Source organism: Pelodiscus sinensis, chromosome 3 (assembly GCF_049634645.1).
Source record: "Pelodiscus sinensis isolate JC-2024 chromosome 3, ASM4963464v1, whole genome shotgun sequence".
Classification (NCBI taxonomy): Eukaryota; Metazoa; Chordata; order Testudines; family Trionychidae; genus Pelodiscus; species Pelodiscus sinensis.
In genome coordinates, this window is record NC_134713.1 from 38,616,450 (window position 1) to 38,635,610 (window position 19,161).

Sequence of the window (19,161 nt, forward strand, 5' to 3'; positions counted from 1 at the left end):
AGGCAACTTTCCCTTCAAGTGTTCTTTTTTAGGAACCTCAGAGTTGCAAACCAAATATCTGAAAACCAACACTGCCAGACACTCTTTTTTGTGACCATGAAAGCACAAACTTTAAAAGAGGCCAGGAAGGGATAACAGTACATCTCAGAAAAGGCATGGATATTGAGTTCCCCTGAATTCTGTGCTGGCTGTGCACTGGCCTGGTTCATCAGAACAAATTAAGAGCAGCCCATAGCTACCAAATGATATTCCCTAGAGATGGACAAGGATGCCCAGAGATGCCTGTTACATGGTCAGGATGGAATGTGGGTAGCACAGGAGATAATAGGATGGCTGTATATAGCAACTAGTAGTGGACCTGGCAGCCTCCTTGGGCCCTGGGCAAGGTGGTGGTTGTTGGAGGCAAAGGAGGAGGAAGGGAGAGATAAAATGGTGGTTGTTCTTTCTCACCTGTTAATGATGTTATTTGATTCTCTAAACTGTTGGAGTGTTGTCTGTTAACCCCCTATCCCTTCCCTGAGTGAGTGCAGAAGAATGTCTGAGGTACACAGCAGGAGTAAACAACAATGCACATAGCCCCCATCAGGGAGTGTATACGGCCCCAGCAAGGAGTGCACACGGCCCCAAGAGGCCCAGACTCAGAGGCTGCATGTGGCTGATCCTTAAAGGAGAGAGGGACAGAGACACAGTGGGTTGACCATCAAGTAGAGTCTCCCAGAAAGCCCTCTGCTCAGACCACCTGGCCAGCGGACCAGCTTAGGAGTCAACTTGGGAAGATCAAACAATATAAACTGCCTTCTGCTCACCTTATCATTCTGATTGAGTGATTCCCAGCTTTAATTGAATAAACAAACCCTTTACACTCCTATGTGGTGATCCCCTCTCCTTAGTGTTTAAAGTAGTTGCAATCCACATCCCCTTGCAACAGTGGTGTAGTGGGGCATCTGCACTTTTCTGGAAGGGGAAGAGCTGAGGATGGAAGAGGTGAGGCTGAGGGCAGCTTGCCCTCAGTGCTGCCTGGAGTGTGACGTGGCTCCACCTCCCCCCCCCCCCCCCCCGACCTTAGTGGTGCCCAGAGTGTGAAATACGGCGTTCTAGCAGCGATTTGTAAGGCCCAGGGTTCCAGACACCACTGCTGCTACTTTGGCAACAGCAGCAGCTGAAGCCTTATGGCCCTTTGAATCTCTGCGCCTTGGGCAATTATCCCCTTTAACTCTTTCACCACCTTCCCCTTCATCCTCAGGCCTGGCATATAGATTGGGGTGAATCTGGCACTGCAGTATACAGTGGCTACATTGCAGCTCAGAATGTGAGCCTATATTTCATCTCTAACAATTTTCAATGTTCTATCATCGTAATCTTATAATCTAGTGGTGTGGCATACTGTTTCCATGTAGCCTGATTTCCAATTTCAATGTTAATCAGTCACACCAACTTATCACTAGAATACATAACTGACTAATTTTAAAAGGAAATCTTAACAGCTTCGGAACTGAAATATATGGGAAACTAACGGAAGCCATTTTAAAAAACATGTAGGACTTGAATAACTAAATGACTTTTAACTTCATTATCAGTTAGATTATACAACTACTAATGGACAAATGAAACATGTGGGTTTTTTTAATGTGTATCACCAAGAGAAACCAACCTCTAATTGAATTAGATAGCCCATAGCTATCTAATAGAATAAGCAGTGTCAAGAAGTGGTAAACATTGTCATCTTTGGGGAAATCTGTTCCCGTAGGAGATTAATTTTGTAATTTTTTTTCAGCCATATGATTTTACAAGTAAAAATCTCCTTTAAATTATTATATCTTTCTTCTCCCCACAATGATATTTTCAAAGCCTGCAGAAGGTCCAATAGGAAATATTTTGTTATAAAAGTACAAAAGCTGTGCTGAGAATGAGGGGGTAAAAATTGGGGCTTTTTTAGGTAAACAAGATCTTTTTGATGCAACGGTGTCAATGTATTTATGTTTCATTTCCTGTAGATTTTGTAAACTTTACTGCAAGTTGACTCCCAGACATTTGTCAGGTCTACTCCTTCACTGTATGGATCACATCTAATTTTCCTATAACTCATATTCTTCACCATTCAATGCAGAAGTGACATATTACCCACATAGCTGAGTGCTAAATGTGGTCTGGGTTAGGCACATTTGAATTTATTTAGAGTACACATCTGAAATTAATGCTAATGGCTCCTTGTTAACTGACCAGTGAAGGGTGTTTCCACTAAGATCTTGTGCTCCCAATCTTACTCAATGCCCACAAAATCACTTCTTTAACTGAACCAATCTCTTCCTCCTGAAGGAAAATTATCACTATGATAATTTAATTCTAAATTTCTGTATGTTTGTTTAGAAAACAGCAGAAATATTTCTTCACTCTTTCACCAAAATAATAGAACAAAAACCTCTATTTGCCTTGGGCCAAATCCTGAAGTCAGTGGGAGATTTGATCTGACCCAGTAAACCCATAAGTCCCATTGCAATCAGTGGGAGGCTAAGAGCACTGAGCAAATTACAGAACATACTCTGGATCTCAAAAGATCAAGCCCAGTATTTCCCAAATCCCAAACTGAACATTTTGATTTGAGTCTTCATCTTAATCATGATAACAAATTATTTACAATACTCTAATGAACAGCAGAAAGATGGAAATTCTTACCAATACATGTTGGTTGAATTCCACTCCAAACACTATCTGCTTGACAAATTCTTCTGGAAGATCCTATCAGTATAAAAGGAGGTCTGCACTGAAAGGAGACTTCAGATCTGTAAGTGAAACTTTTCCCATTAAGACGCCCCTCAGCTGGAGTACCAGGATCTCCACAAAATGCAGCTATTGAACAAAAAGAAAATACAAAAGATATATGAAGAAATGAACATACCAGGCCCAATATTTTAAAGTGGCATTAATTTCCGGGGGGACAAAACGACACTACTCATAGCTAAATTAGAATGCAAATGTTCTATCATGTGATTATGCTTGCAGATCAACTATAAAGATGTATAAATTGAAACAATTGTGCTCACAACTATTTGCCTCCATTGCTAGTAATTGCAGGCACAAGAGTGCAATCACAAAATACACCACTTCAATTGAGGTACCTGAATATGGATGTAGATAACTAGCTTTAGACACCCTCATCTTATTCTCAAAGTAGACCAATTTTAGCTTGTAATGGTGAGCAGAGTCCACACAAGAGTTCAGTTTGTGGGACTGTAGAGAAACGGATACAATTTGGCAAGGTTGTTAAGGAAACAAACAGGATTTAAAGAATGTTTCTCAACTGGAAGTGAGGATGGGAAGAGAGAGAGCAAGAGCAAGATTGAATAGGACTGAGAAGAAGAAAATATACTGAAGCTGTGAACTTAAGGGCTGAGAAGCTTAATGATGAACATGGCAATGATAACAGAAAAAGAATAATGAAAAAGTAGATTTAGGATTAAACAGCTAAGGAGTTCATTTTAGTTATGTTGGTCCTCAGCTGGTGGCAGGACATGGAGTAAGGATGACAATTTATATTTTATTTTTTTTAAATTGCACACGTATCCTAATTCTATACTATGGCACTGATTCAGTACTTAGAGAAGAATTACATTTGACAAATAAATAGTACCACCTAATTTCAGTTCCCAGGATTTATTTGTTTGTTTCTATAGTTCCCAGGATTGATTTGTTGAAGTTCATGTCCCATTCCGAACCAATCTGACCCTATTTAGCTTGTGAGAAATGACGCCATTACACCTTGAGGTGGTTCAACCACACACCTTTATCTGCACACAGCAGCTGTTTTATACTGCCAAACTTACGCAGACATTGTGGGATGTCTCCCCGCCATACACCTCGTCCTTCACAAGAAAGAATAGCGACATTGGATAACTGATAGCCCTCTGCACAATTGTAACTTATACTGGACCCCCATTGATAATCTGATCCTTCCACTTTTCCATGTAGCACTTGAGGAGGTGAACCACATGTGATAGCTATTGGAAAAAAAAGAGAGAATTTGCAGATGTAATATTATAGCTGGTCATGCTTTTATAATAAAAACTCATTAGGAACAATTTTGCCACAAGAAAGCATGCACAGTTTAACTTTTCCATTGTCCACACAAATGAAGTACATATGTGCATGTTATCAGCATGTCACAGAGTAGGGAGACAAACAAGCAAAACAAATAGCATACATAATCAATCATTAAAATGTTTAAATAACCATTATTCTGATTTAGGACAATAACAAGGGGAAAAATCTTAAAGACCTTTCTCTAATTTTACTTCATTCAAGGTCCCTTTTTCTAAATCATCTAAGTTATGCGGTAGATACTCGGTAGTTACTTGGTAGTTATGTGACTAAATCTCTATTCAACCCTTAAAAAATAGTGGCTATGTGGGATCCTCAATGCTTTCCCATGGGTACTAAAAAATTTCCCATAGGAGCTAAAATTGATGGCAACTAAAACAAATGAAGAAAAGTATCTTTAAAAATATGTCTTCCTTCCCTACTCTAAGCAAGTATAACATGACTCAGCTAATGCTTTCAGGTATCACTATACATCAAAATATGGTCAGCCAATCACATAAGCTCACATTTGATTATTAATGAGATCCTGTGCTATTCTTTTAAGAGATGCAGCAGATAATTTGGAGTCCATACCCTCCCACCTGATTTTGGGCTATTTCAAGGCTGGATATAACTTAAAGTCTGTGTCTAGACTGGCAAGTTTTTCCGCAAAATCATCTGCTTTTGCGGAAAAACTTGCCAGCTGTCTACACTGGCCGCTTGAATTTCCGGAAAAGCACTCAGGTAACATCGTCAGTGCTTTTCCGGAAATACTATGCTGCTCCTGTTTGGGCAAAAGTCTTTTTCCGAAAGACTTCTGTGCAAAAGGGCCAGTGTAGACAGCACAGTACTGTTTTCCGCAAAAAAGCCCCGATCACGAAAATGGCGATTGGGGCTTTTTTGCGGAAAACCGCGTCTAGATTGGCCACGGACGCTTTTCTGCAAAAAGTGCTTTTGCGGAAAAGCATCCTGCCAATCTAGACGTGCTTTTCCGAAAATGCTTTTAATGGAAAAGTTTTCCATTAAAAGCATTTTCAGAAAATCATGCTAGTGTAGACGTAGCCAATCAGACTTGGTAGCCTGTGTTATGGCAGACTCACCAGAATAATCTGTGGACTGCAGTAGTGACCCAGAATCTTCACAGGACTGCATGTTATGGCCAGGCCCGCCATCAGGGGAGAGGAACAGGAGCAGTTGCCCCAAGCTCCAGCAATTCAAAGGAGCCAGGGCTCCCACCTGATACCACAACTGTGCAACATGATCTTGGTTCTCTGAGTGCTGAGGGGGGTGGAGGCATGCCATGGTCCAGATGGCACAGAGCTGGCTGCCCCCAATCCGGTCCTGCCTGAAGCATCACCCATCTCTGATACCTTGTCAGGGGCCCACAGAGACTGTAGGCTCCCCTGGCTATGGCCCTGAAACACCTTTACCACCACCAGTCCCATTATTCTCATGCCCTTTACACCAGCATTTGTCATAGGGTCCTCAGAAGGCAGCTTTCAGATGTCTTCCATAGTATGTGCACTGGAAGAGGCACTTTCCTGCTACAAACTTGGCTTTGGAGACAGGGTTAGGATGTCCCTGTTAGTAATTTCAGGCTTCAGCTTTAATATATAATACATAATGTTGTGACTCTAATGAATTCCAGGTCATAGACTAACTTGTCATCATATCTTATAAAAATGAATATTCCTGTGGCACTTTAGAGACTAAGAAAATAAAATATAGTATCATGAGCTTTCATGGGCAAAAACCACTTCTCAAGCAAGCTCATCTGAAGCCCACAAAAGCTCATGATATTTTTGTTAGTCTCTAAAGTGCCACAGGACTACATGTTGTTTTTAAAGTTGCAGACTAACACGGCTACCCCTACGAGATTATTATATTGTATGTCAGGCACAAAAAATTACACAGCTTTAATCTCTCTAGTTCAGTGCCCTTGGGACCTGACCAGTATTGAACAAGAGAATTTGCTGAACCACAGAGGGATCAATACTGTCTTGCATCATTACAAACCCTTCCACTGCTTACTGGGCTCTAAGAAGACCTTTAGGGGTAAATATTTAGATCAGTAACACCACAGAATATAATGCCAGGATGGAGGATATAAACAAACTTTATGGGACCACAGGAAACTTGGCCAGACCCATCAGTGGTGGACATCAAGCTAACTAAAATCATGCTAAATCATGGATGTTGCCAGACAAGAATGTCCCAGAATAGAGAGTTTCAACCTGTATTATTAAAATCTTGTATCTGAGTGTCTTAGCAGTATGTTAATTACTTGCATATTATCTATCTTTAAATGGGTGTGTAAAATTGTTTCCCATTTGTAAGTAATAATAATATTAATATTCTATACAACATGAAATCAGTCAAGTTACAACTACTTAAACTACTTAAGTTACAAAACAAACCTTTGCAGATTGGTTTACTCTGGTTCCAAGTGCTGTCTTTTGTACAACGTATAGTGGATGCACTGGTAGGCTCCATCAAATATCCTGGGTTGCACTGATAGCTGACTGTCTTATTAAAGATAAATTCAGCTCCAAACTGCATACCATTAGCTATTCCACCAGGGTCTCCACAGCTAATTACTGGAGAAGAAAGAGAATATGGAATCTTGCTTCAACAACTATAGAAATGTAAGCAAAGTCTAAACGATCTTTCTCCTGACAGCCAGGAGTGTACTGGCAATCAAAATAGGCCAGGGAAATGGGTTGAGAACGTTCCTTCCTATGACATCACCCCTGTGTGCCCCTCAAGCCCCACCTCCTGTGTCATGTCCAGCATGCAGTACAGGCGGCGGGTCAGGCTCTGCGTGCCACATATAGCACGGACGCGGAACCACTCAGAGTGAGGGGCAACAGAGGGCGGACACAATGGCCCACTGGACGATGGCCCACTGGGAAATTCCTGGTATGCTGCCTGGCCAGACCACCCCTGCTGACAGCTAGTTTGAGATGGGAAGAGACTTCTGGAGCACACCGTATTTAGTGAACACACCTACTCTGCATAGATCCCTAGCAGACAGGAGTTGTATAGTTCCAAGTGTTCCGTGTTGGCTAGTGTTGGGTCACTAATCACTTTAGTGTTGAATGCAAGGATAGTACAATGTAGTTATCTTCATGGTATGAGTAAAGGGTACTAAAACTGGGCTAAGCTTGTCCTACATCCTCAGATGAAAAGAACTCGCTAAGCCAGGTACTTGAATGCCAGATAACTGTGAGTGGAGCATGGTGAGGGAGCAGAGAGGGGCACAGAAAAGGAACTTTTTGTTGTAGAACTCCAGAACATGAGGCAGAAGATTGTGGTGGGTGGTCCTGCTCATAGTTTTATAATATAATTAGATTCAACATCCCTGTGGTGGGGAACACACCACAGCTGTCCAACAATATAGTATTTAAATTCAGAAAAGAGGACTACACAAAAATGAGTTAATTAATTATACATAAATTAAATGGAGATTAAAAGGCACAGTGGCAAAAGTCAAATAATTGCAAGTTGCATGGAAACTTTTAAAGACACTATGATAGGGTCTCAAATGTATACCCTAAATTAAAAAGAAAACATAGTAAGAGAACCAAAAAAGTGCCACTATGGCTAAATAACAAAATAAACTAAGCAGTAAGAGAAAAAAGGCATCATTTAAAAAGTGGAAATTAAATCCTAGTGAGGAAAATAGAAAGGAGCATAAACTCTGGCAAATGAAGTGTAACAATATAATTAGGAATGTCAAAAAAGATTTTGAAGTACACCTAGCCAAAAGTTATAGCATTTTTTAAAGTACATCAGAAACAGGAAGCTTGCTGAACAACCCATGCTGGATGATCCAAGTACTAAAGGAGGATTCAAGGATGATAAGTCCATTGTGGAGAAACTAAATGAATTCTTTGATGTGGTCTTCACAGCTGAGGATCTGAAGGACATTCCCAAATCTGAGCCATTTTAGGGGGTGATAAATCTGAGGAACTGTCTCCTTAGAGGAGGTTTTGGAACAAATTGATAAACAGTAAAAATTCACCAAGAACAAATGGCATCACTCAAGGAGTTCCAAAGGAACTCAAATGTGAAATTGCAGAATTACTTACAGTGGTTTGTACCTATTCTTTAACTCAGCTTCTGTACCTAATGACTGGAGGATAGTTAATATAACATCATTTTAAAAAAGGGTTCCATGTGATGTTGGAAATTTCAGGCCAGTTTGCCAGTACCAGGCAAACTGGTTAATACTATGATAATGAAGAGAATTGTTAGACACATAGATGAAAATGGTTTGTTGGGGAAGAGTCAACAGTTTTTTATAAAGGGAAATTATGCTTTCCCAATCTACTAAAATTATTTGAAGATGTTTAACAAGCATGTGGACATGGACGATCCAGAGAGCCTTTTAAAAAGTCTGTCATGAAAGACTCTTAAGTAAAGTAAATTGTTGCGGGAAGTTCCTCTCATGGACTAGTAACTGGTTAAAAGATAGGACACAAAGGGTATGAATAAATGTTCAGTTTTCAGAATGGAGAGAAGAAACTAGTGGTGTCCCAAAGAGGTCCATACTGGGACCAATCCTATTCAACATCTCCAGAAAAAGTCTGAAGAAAGGGGTAAAACAATGAGGTGTCAAAATTTGCAGATGATACAAAACTGCTCAAAATAGTTAAGTCCAAAACAGACTGTGAAGAGCTTCAAAATGATCCCACAAGACTATATGATTTAGCAACAAAATGGCAGATGAATGTTAATGTTGATAAATGCAAAATAATGAATATTGGAAAATATAATCCCAACTATAAGTACTAAATGATAAAGACTAAATTAGCTATTATGATTCGAGAGAGATCATTGTGGATGGTTCTTTGAAAACATCCATTCAATGTACATTAGCAATCAAAAAAGCATGTTAGGAATTAATTTAAAAGGGATAGAGATTAAGACAGAGAATATTTTATTGCTTCTGCATAAATCCATCGTACAACCACATCTTGAACACTGTGAATAGATGTGGTCACCTCATCTCAAAAATGATATCTTAGCATTGGAAAAAGTTTAAAAAAATGGCAGCAAAAGTGATTGGGGTATGAAAAGACTGCCATACGAGGACAGATTAATAAGACTAGGGACTTTTCAGTTTGGAAAAGAGATGACTAAGGGGAGATATGAAAGAGGGCTATAAAATTGTGGCTGTTTTGGAGAAAGTAAATAAGGAAAAAGTCATTCAGTTGTTCCCATAACACAAGATGGGGGTTACCATATGAAATTAATAGGTAACAGGTTTAAAGCAAACAAAAGGAAATATTTCTTCACACAATGCACAGCCAACCTGTGGAACTCCTAGCCAGAGGATGCTGTGAAGGTCAAGACTATAACAGGATTCAAAAAAGAACTAGAGAAATTCATGGAAGCTATATCCATCAGTGGCTATTAGCCAGGATGGGAATGAATGGTGTCCCTAGCCTCTGTTTGTCAGAAGCTGAGAATGGGTGACAAAGAGTGGATCACTTGATAATTACCTTTTCTGTTCATTTCCTCTGGGGCACTTGGCATTGGCCACTTTAGAAGACAAGATACTAGGCTAGATGGACCATTGTTCTGACCCAGTATGGTCATTCTTATGTTTTATGTGCTAAAGAGTCATATGTCTCCTTGGACTTCAACCATCATTCCAGAGGACAGATTTTGCTCAATAAAAATCCAAAGTAGCATGGCTCAATGCATGTTAATTTTAATCACCTAAGTCAAATGCCATCAGGCAAAGCTTGATTTTCTTTTTTGGTAGTTCAGGTTTTATAGTTTCCACATGGTAGTGTTGCTCTTTTGAGACTTCTGAAAGCATGCTTCAGATCTCATCCTCTCTCATGCTCCAGATCTCATGCTCTAGATCTCAGAGTTTGGAAGGTGCTTTAGAGTTTGGGGGTGAGCGCTGTAGTAGTCTTTAGATACTAATCTCACATTGGTATCTTCTTTGCATTTTGACAAATTGGCAGTACAGTGTTCTTAAAACCACACGTTTAATAGGAAATACGTCATCATTTGTGTCTGCTATAAAACGAAATATATGGCAAAATGTGGGAAAAGGCAGAGCAGGAGGCATATAATTCTTCACCAAGGAATTCAGTCTCAAATTTAATTAATGCATTACTTTTTTAATGAGAGTCATCAGCATGAAAACATGTGGCCGAAGTAAGAAGGGGCATATGAACTTTTAGCATATTTGGCACCTAAATACTATGCATCTCATCAGAGTTGCTCATCAAATTCAGCTACAAAAGTGCTATGTGAATGCCCATTCTCCCTTTTAAGTATCATTGTAAATAAAAAACAGGCAACATTACCTCCCGTAAATATAAACAAACTTGTTTTTCTGAGAGACTGGCTGAATAAGAAGTAGGACTGAGTGAACATGTAAGTGCTAAAGTTTTACATTTTTTGAATTGCATTTATTTGCATTTATAAAAAATCATACTTGTACATTTCTCTTTTGTGACAAAGAGATTGCTCTATAATATTTGTAAAAGGTGAAAAGACAAATAATGTTTTTGTTTGCCATTTTTACAGAGCAAACATTTGTTATAAAATGATATAAAGTAAGAACTGTATACTTTGTATTCTTTGTTGTAATTGAAATACATTCATTTAAAAATGTAGAAGAACATCCACAATATTTAATACATTTCATTTTATATCTTTTCCTTACAATGTAATTAAAACTGTGGGTAATATGATTATGTTTTTTAAATCATGGTTAATTTTGAGGTAATCACATGAGTTAACTTCAATTAAATCAGAAGCCTTATATTTCTGTGTACTAAGAACATAACAACTTAAAAATGGCCATACTGGGTCAGACCAAAGGTCCATCTAGCCCAGTATCCTTTCTCTGACAGTGGCCAATGCCAAATGCTGCAAAGGGAGTGAACAGAACAGGTAATCATCAATAGATCCTTCTCCTGTCATCCAATTCCAGCCTCTGACAAACAGGCTAGGGACACTATTCCTACCCATCCTGGCTAATAGCCATTGATGGACCTAAATTCCATGAATTTATCTAGTTGTTTTTTGAACCTCATTGTATATTTCTACAAACAGTATACATTTATTTTTAAGTGTACGATATAAAAAAACATAATTGGCTTTAGTTGTTTTAACTCTACTTTTCACTGGATCCTGACTGCATTCCAGATTGTCACTCAGGGTATGTCTACACTAGCCCCCTTGTTCGAACTAGGGAGGCTAATGTAGGCATTCGAAGTTGCAAATGAAGCCCGGGATTTAAATATCCCAGGCTTTATTTGCATCTTCTCATCCGGGCGCCATTTTTAAATCCCCTTAGTCCGAACTAACTGTCCGCGGTTACACGCGGCAGTCAAACATTAACTCGAACTAAGTCCTCATGGAATGATGTGTAACAGTAAACTCGAACTAAGGATTTAGTTCGAGTTAACGTTTGACTGCCGCATGTAGCCACAGGCAGTTAGTTCGGACTAAGGGGATTTTAAAATGGCTTCCGGATGGGAAGATGCAAATAAAGCACGAGATATTTAAATCCCAGCCTTCATTTGCAACTTCGAATGCCTACATTAGCCTCCCTAATTCAAACTAGGGGGCTATTGTAGACATACCCTCAGAGAGAAATATCCATGAATCTGCTGTTTCAATTTACTTCACAATAGTTCTCTAAAAGTAATTTTCCAGAATGTCTTTGTAAATGATCAGGAAAAAATGCTTCTTTAGATACAAACCCTGTGAACTAAAGATATGGGCTAATATTCATTTGACAGTTGTTCTTAAAAATTATTTCATTAGTATTGCTTTACAATCTGTAGTAAATGCAATACTTGTGGTTTAAAATTCCTTTAGGGTTTAATCAAACGTAATCTGTTTTGGATAATCAAATAACTTCATTCTGAAATATTCCTGTGACTTGACTAATAGATAAAAATGTTAACCCCCAAGGTGATTTTTACTATTGTCATACAGGGTGTTTCACTACCTCTGTTTGTACTTTCCTGTGAATAATTCTGTAGCTAGCACTTCTGTCTTATGTTACCCACAAACACTTAAAATTCCAAATCTGAACTATTTCTAGCACAAGTTATAGAAACAAAATTAGAATATAAAGGTTATTTTTTCAGAGTAGTTTTTGCTTAAACTACATGTTCCTAAACTGATACAAAGTCTTAAGTAAGGAGATAATAAAAACGGTTATGCTTCACAATACTATACTGAAATAATCAAGCATAAAATAAGCCAAGCTATTTAAACAATACATTTTTTACTATTGTGCGTAATATTTAATTTCATGGGTACTAGAATGTAAGCAATTTTTTTTGTTTTCAAGCTACACCGAACATTTTCTAAGTTCTGTAACATAATAGAGATCTGGTCTGACCTTCTGCACATCACAGAGCATCATATTTTACCTATTGACCCTGAATTGAGATGAGTACTGCATTTGATTAAAGCATATCTTATGAGATACTGAAAGTTTTCTATTGTTCTACTTTGTAGAGCTACGCTTTGGAAGCAATAGTTATTAATGAATGTGTGTTCAAGTTATCATCTGAGCAGGGCTGGCCTTACCATGAGGCGAACTGAGGTAGCAGCCATAGGTGCCAGACTGTGCGGGGACGTCACTAGGACTCAGAGAATTGAGAACTTTCAAAGCAAGGAGGCCTGGGGGTGTCATTTGAGCTCCCCGCCTCAGGTGCCAAAATGTTATGGGCCGACCCTGCATCTGAGAAGTGTGCTTATTCCTAACAAGGGGATAATGGTTTACCAAGTTAATAATATTTTACTGTCTTTTAATACTGTTGTGATAAAAAGTCAGCTATTGACCTGTGCAGTCTGGAGCAGTGCCAGTCCATGTCCCATTGGCTGTACAGTGTCGAGTAGTTAGCCCTGAAGTCTTGTAACCTTCCCAGCAGGCATAGATGACTGAGCTCGAGAACAATATCCCATCGCTGTATATTATCATGCCATTGGCTGGGGTGCCAGGATTTCCACATGTTACAGCTACAAAGAAAAAAAATGTACTTGTATGAAAAGTGCAAGGCAATGCATTCTAATAGCTTACAATTATTCTAAACGCTCAGCATTAATACATACGAGGCAAAAATCTATTTTTTCTCCTTTCAGGCTTACACCATCATTTTATTTGATTAGTTCCGGATGGTACATGTAAGTGAACAGATTTGTCTTTCTTACAGCACAGGTTCAAAAAGTTACTGCAGAAGAAATTAAAATAAAATGAAAGAGAATCTGAATTATTTGACCTCTTGCCTACTGTATGCCTATCAGGATGTGTCTGTATTCGATGACAGATTAGAGGAAGGAGATGAAACATTTCTGTGGCAGAGGATATGGCATGGGGGCTGAATCGGTGGACAGAAAATATGTGAAATAGTCAAAGATGTATGATACATTAATTACATTTATTGCATTTCTGAAATGTAGCATATATGGTATTCATTATTATTATTATTTTGCCTGACGATGGGATGGGCAAAGAAATGAGGAAGAGGGATTTATCAAGACTGGCCAGTGATCGAGCCTGTTGACATACAAGACACCTGGGTCCTATTTTTACCCTATCCCATTGGTCAAAAAGAAAAAATGTATCTGAGCAAACCAAGCAAATTTCTCAGATATCCTCCACAGAACCACAATTTTAAAGGATTAAGATTAGAAAAACCTTTCTGCTAGACTAATTGCTATACGGGGCAAAGTAGCTCAGTTCTCCCACCTTCCTAATGTCCTCAAGCTCCTTCATCTATCTTACCAGTCTCTGGCTGTAATATGTGTGGTAGTCTCTTAGGCTATACATAAAAATGCAGCCTTTTTCTCCAGAATCACTTAGATTCAAAAATCCTATAAAATTCAGTATAAGGGCTACTCAGTCATGCTGCCAGGTGGATTAAATTAATGCCAACCATATATAAACAAGATGGAAATGCTTCAAGAGAAAAACAAACAAAAATAAACAAAAAACACAACCGCGTAATCATCCCGCAACAACAGTTAAGGCTAAAAAGGAAGTTTAGACAAGGCTTATGCTGTGTTATTAATAGTTAGCTAAGCCAAATCCTGGGAAAGGAGGTAAGATTGGCACTAATTTTAGGGCTCACTTTATTGGAAATTACATTATTTCTCAAGTCTGTGACCACTACTCAGTAGTTAGTGCAGACAAGGATGAGTCATGGTTAACCTGGTTTTTAGCTATTCTTTGGAAATCCACAACCAGCTTAAATGATGCTGAACATGTGTTTTTGCTGTGTAGAGTGACTACAGTGTTCTGTCCACCATCATGTTAGTTCTATGAGTCTTCAATATTGTGTTGTAATTTTATATAATTTTCTAATTAACATAAGTCCTTCAAGTCATTGTGATCTCTTGTTAACACAGTGGAGACTCTGCCTGTTCACAGTGTTTAAAAACTTTAAAACTTTATCAGCTTGTCATTAATGGGAAAAGGAACTTTCTGTTTCTTCTTTTTTCTGCACAGTTTCCTAACTGTTGTTGTACGGCACATGGTCTTCACTAGTCTACCCAATGTAGAGAATGTGGTGAAGACTAGGGTTTTGAACTTTAACAGGGTTCAAAAAGAGCTAGATAGATTAATGAAAGTTAGATCCAAGAATGGCTATTAGCCAGGATGGGTAGGAATGGTGTCCCTAATCTTTGTTTATCTGGAAATGGATGACAGGAGAGGAATCACGTGATGATTACCCATTGTGTTCTGGGGCATCTGGTATTGGCCACCGTTGGCAGGTGGGATACTGGGCTAGATGGACTTTTGGTCTGACCCAGTTTGGCCGTTATGTTCTTATGTATTTGATGTAATGTTGAACTTAATTTTTAGTTTGAAGAAGCCAATCTTTATAAAGCTTTCTGACATTATTCTGGTCTCTGAGTTCCTTCACTTCCAAATATACAAAGTCAGAATATATTAGAATGGAAACTGTGGCTCTTTTGTCATGACTACTTACACATGTGCAAACATACTGGTTTTCAGAGTTATCCATAAATAAAAGTTCCTCCTTGAAACATTACCATTGACTGACTGAATACTCATCAAAAACTGAGCCAAGGAAGGCTTTAGTATGGAGATACTGTATTTGTAAATATGTTTTCAATCATGTTTTCCTAGGTTTTTCACAACTTTGGTCAATGTCATGTTGCACAGAACTAAATTCTTCCTTAAACAATAAAAATGCCAACTCTACCGAAGTGGTAGCTGGTGAGAGAACTTGATTATAGATTGCTGTGTCATTGAACAAGTAGTAATAAATTATGGTTGGAGTTGATAGCAATATTAATCAGACGTTAGGAACTATAGTAATTGATATGGGAAGCTCAGGGTGCATCTACACTGCACCATTATTCCGGAATAATGGCCATTATTCTGGAAAAACAATATTAGAGTCCACATAGCAATTTCCAAAGAAAATTGAAATAACAAAGGGCATGTTCTGACATTGGTAAACCTCACTCCACAAGGAATAATGCATCTTTCAAAAAAGCTCTTTCAGAAGAGGGTGTGTGTGGATGTTCCACTGCTACTATGTCTAAATAGCTTCTCACCAGCACCATTCTAAGATATTACTCCCCAGTGCCTCCTGGGGCTCTAAATCGAGGTAGCAAGTCCACATTAGGGGAGCCTTCCTTCGACTAATTTGGAGGCTTCCCTGTAGTGTGGCTGCTCTATTTCAAAAAAAGCTATTTCAGAAGATATCTTCCAGAATAGCTTTTTCCGAAATAAGCTGGCAGTGTAGACGTACCATTAGGGACAAAAGGAAAAATGTATGCCCAACAAAGTTAAGGAAAATAAGGATTTTTTAAATATATCTTAGGCACAAAAAGAATCCTGGCAAGAGTATTGCTCCATTACTAGATGGAAATGGTACTATTATCAATAACAGTGCAGAAAATTAAGAAGTGTTCAATAATATTTCTATGATGTATTTTGGAGGGGGCAGATATTATCTCAGCATAGGATGAGTACACCATTCTTAATATTCCACTATTATCTTTAGAAGATGTTAAACAAAATACTTGATAGATGCTTTTTAAATCAGCAAGTCCAGACAACTTTCAACCAAGATTTTTGCAACTAAGAAGCTCACTGGGCAATAAAAGTTAGCAGAACTAACAGATCTCAAAATGTAACTGTAAATGGGGAATCTTCATTGAGTGGCCTGTTTCCAGTGGGGTTCCCCGGGGTTTGGGTCTTGGCCCTATCTTATTTAATATTTTTATCAATGTCCTGAAAAAAACCACTGATAAACTCTGCGGAGTAAACAAAAATTGAGAGCATGGTAAATAATGAGGATGACAGATACAGAGCAATCTGGATTACTTGGTATGGTGGGCACAGTTCAATACGGGTTGTACCTCCCTTAACCATAACATCCTGGTCTGGAAAAATCCGTGGTCCAAACCAGACCACAGATGTTCCTGGACCACAGATCCCAGGAAGAAGGAGGTTTGGTGGCAGGGCAAGAGCACTGTAAAGATGACTCAGCCGGAAGCTGAGGTGGTGGTGAGGAGGATGGATGGATGGCATGGCAGGGAGTTCTGGCCCCAGCAGAGCTCCCTGGCCCCAGCAGCCAGTGAGCTCTAGCCTGGCCATCTCTGTGAACCTCCAGCCCCGGCCAGAGAGCTCTGATCTCAGCCGTAGCCAAAGAGTTCTGGCCCAGGCCGTGGAGCTCTGGCTCTATCCCTCTGCTCCAGCCACGAAGCTACAGAGCTCTACTCCAGCTGTGCAGCTCTGGTCGGGGCCCTCTGGTCCCAGCAGCTGCGGGGCTGAGGAAAGCCTCATGGGGGCTAAGGCAGCAGCTGGGGCAGGCTGGAGCCCCAACCCAGTGGCAGCACAGCCATGAGGGGAAGGGACCTTCCCTGGTCCAGCAAATTCCCTTGTATAGGACCAGTAAGGTCCTGAGGATGCTGGACAATATGTATTTAATATGACTGAATCTAAGTGTATGCATCTAGGAACAAAGAAGTTAGGGTATGTCTACACTAGCCACCCTAGTTCGAACTAGGGTGGCTAATGTAGTCATTCGAACTTGCAAATGAAGCCCGGAATTTGAATATCCTGGGTTTCATTTGCATGTTCCCGGGTGCCAACATTTTTAAATGCCCGGTAGTTCAAACTACCTGCCCACGGCTACACGCGGCACGGGCTAGGTAGTTCGAATTAAAGCTCCTAAGTCGAACTACCGTTACTCCTCCTGTAATGAGGAGTAATGGTAGTTTGGTAGTCCTCATTGCAGGAGGAGTAATGGTAGTTCGAATTAGGAGCTGTAATTCGAACTACCTAGCCCATGCCACATGTAGCCGGGGGAATGTACTGGGCATTTAAAAATGGCGGCACCCAGGAACATGCAAATGAACCCCGATTATTTTCAGGAAGAACGGCTCCTGCACAAGAGGGCTTTTTTTGCGCAAGAAGGAGCAGTGTAGCCAGCTCCTTCTTGCGCAAAAGCCCCTTGCACAAAATGGCAGCTCATTAGGTATGCAAATGAGGCACAGAAATATTCTTGCACAAGAATGCACAGAGTAGACGTAGCCCTAGGGTTTCTTTACAAGGGAAAAAATCTTTCATTTCCCAGGGTGGCTCTGCAAGAGATTTGCTGATGGAAGTTCTAGTTAGCCTGAGGTGATGGCTACACCCTTCCCTAGCCAGGTCTGCAAACTTATATTTTGTTGTTTATCATGAAAAATGGAAATCAATGCCACCAACTTGTGATAATACCTGCCTTTAAAGTTCTGTCCACTGATTGCAATGACTTATGGTTTTATTTGCTTATTCCCCTCCCCCACCATAGAATATGTTAACCAATGGAGGAAAGAATTCTCCTCAAACTATCCTGACAATAAGTAATTATTTTGAAAAGGGAGTTCAGACTGCAGGTGTATTGCTAACACTAGATGCATGGGTAGGAACAATGCATTTTAATTCTATACCATCTTTATCAAAGTTTTTTTATAAGTAGAAAAAATTTAAGGCTACGTCTACACTGGCCCCTTTTCCGAAAGGGGCATGTTAATTTCACAGGTCGTAATAGGGAAATCCGAGGGGTGTTTAAATATCCCCCGCGGCATTTAAATAAAAATGTCTGCCGCTTTTTTCCAGCTTTTAGAAAAGCCGGAAAAGAGCGTCTACACTGGCCCCGATCCTCCGGAAAAAAAGCCTTTTTCCGGAGGATCTTATTCCTACTTTGCAAAGCCACGCAGGAGAGGAGGGGGGGCCTCGGGCAGCGGGGCTGCCCCGCTGCCCGAGCCCCTCTGCGGCTTTGCTCTGCGTCTTCCTGGTCTGCAGACCAGGGAGACGCAGAGAAAGCCCCAGAGTACACAGGCGTCAGGACCGCGAGGTCCCGCAGTCCGTGTACTCTGTGGCAGCCCCGTTCGTATCTGCGGATCCGACGTGAGTCGGATCCGCGTAAGTCGGGGACTGCCTGTATAAGTGTTTATACGTTTTATAATTGAAAATGTTCATCTCACACACTTTTTGGGGGGGCATTTCTGTGTGTATACACACAGACATACAGATGAAAGAAGCTGCCTTCAATTTAGGAAATGCTGTCTGGGGATTTTTCAAATTATATATCTATAGCCAACTCAATTAATTCAGGCAGTGAATACAATGCAAACAAAGAATTCCAAAGCGTATTCATTACTTTTTAAATGTGAGATTACTCACTTCTTTAGAAAACTGGAGGAAATCCAGTCTAAAAAAAAATTACAGATAATGTTCAGGCACTGGCCAAAGTCCAAGACAGGGCTGTATTAAGAAAGCTCACACTCACCAACTAAAAGTCTAAATGTTTTAATGTAATTTATACAAGCATGGCATAGCTGCTGATGCATAATACAGGCAAAACAATAATTTGAGATTAATTAATTGATTGTAGAATAATACTAACATTATACATGTAACACTCTTTTTTACTTTCTACTTTTCCTCTCTTCAAATAGATCTTTTATATAAATAATGATCAGGTCTGCCCTTTTGAGGTTATAATTACAGATTACAGGATTTTGTTCAACTAGAACATAATTAGACAATTTGAATAACTCATCTTATTATTA

At 39.6% G+C, this 19,161-nt stretch overlaps 1 protein-coding gene across 2 annotated transcripts in view; it reads right to left on the bottom strand.

Moving 5' to 3' along the window:
• CSMD1 (CUB and Sushi multiple domains 1) overlaps nucleotides 1-19,161 on the bottom strand; it is a 1,865,804-nt gene that overhangs the window by 33,367 nt on the left and 1,813,276 nt on the right. For both annotated transcript variants that reach the window (XM_075923597.1, XM_006137767.4), the window contains exons 58-61: nucleotides 12,907-13,083; nucleotides 6,492-6,671; nucleotides 3,822-3,995; nucleotides 2,674-2,847 (exon numbers count right to left, since the gene is read on the bottom strand). In XM_075923597.1, coding sequence (XP_075779712.1) covers nucleotides 2,674-2,847; nucleotides 3,822-3,995; nucleotides 6,492-6,671; nucleotides 12,907-13,083 — 705 coding nt within the window. The remainder of the gene's footprint in view (nucleotides 1-2,673; nucleotides 2,848-3,821; nucleotides 3,996-6,491; nucleotides 6,672-12,906; nucleotides 13,084-19,161) is intronic.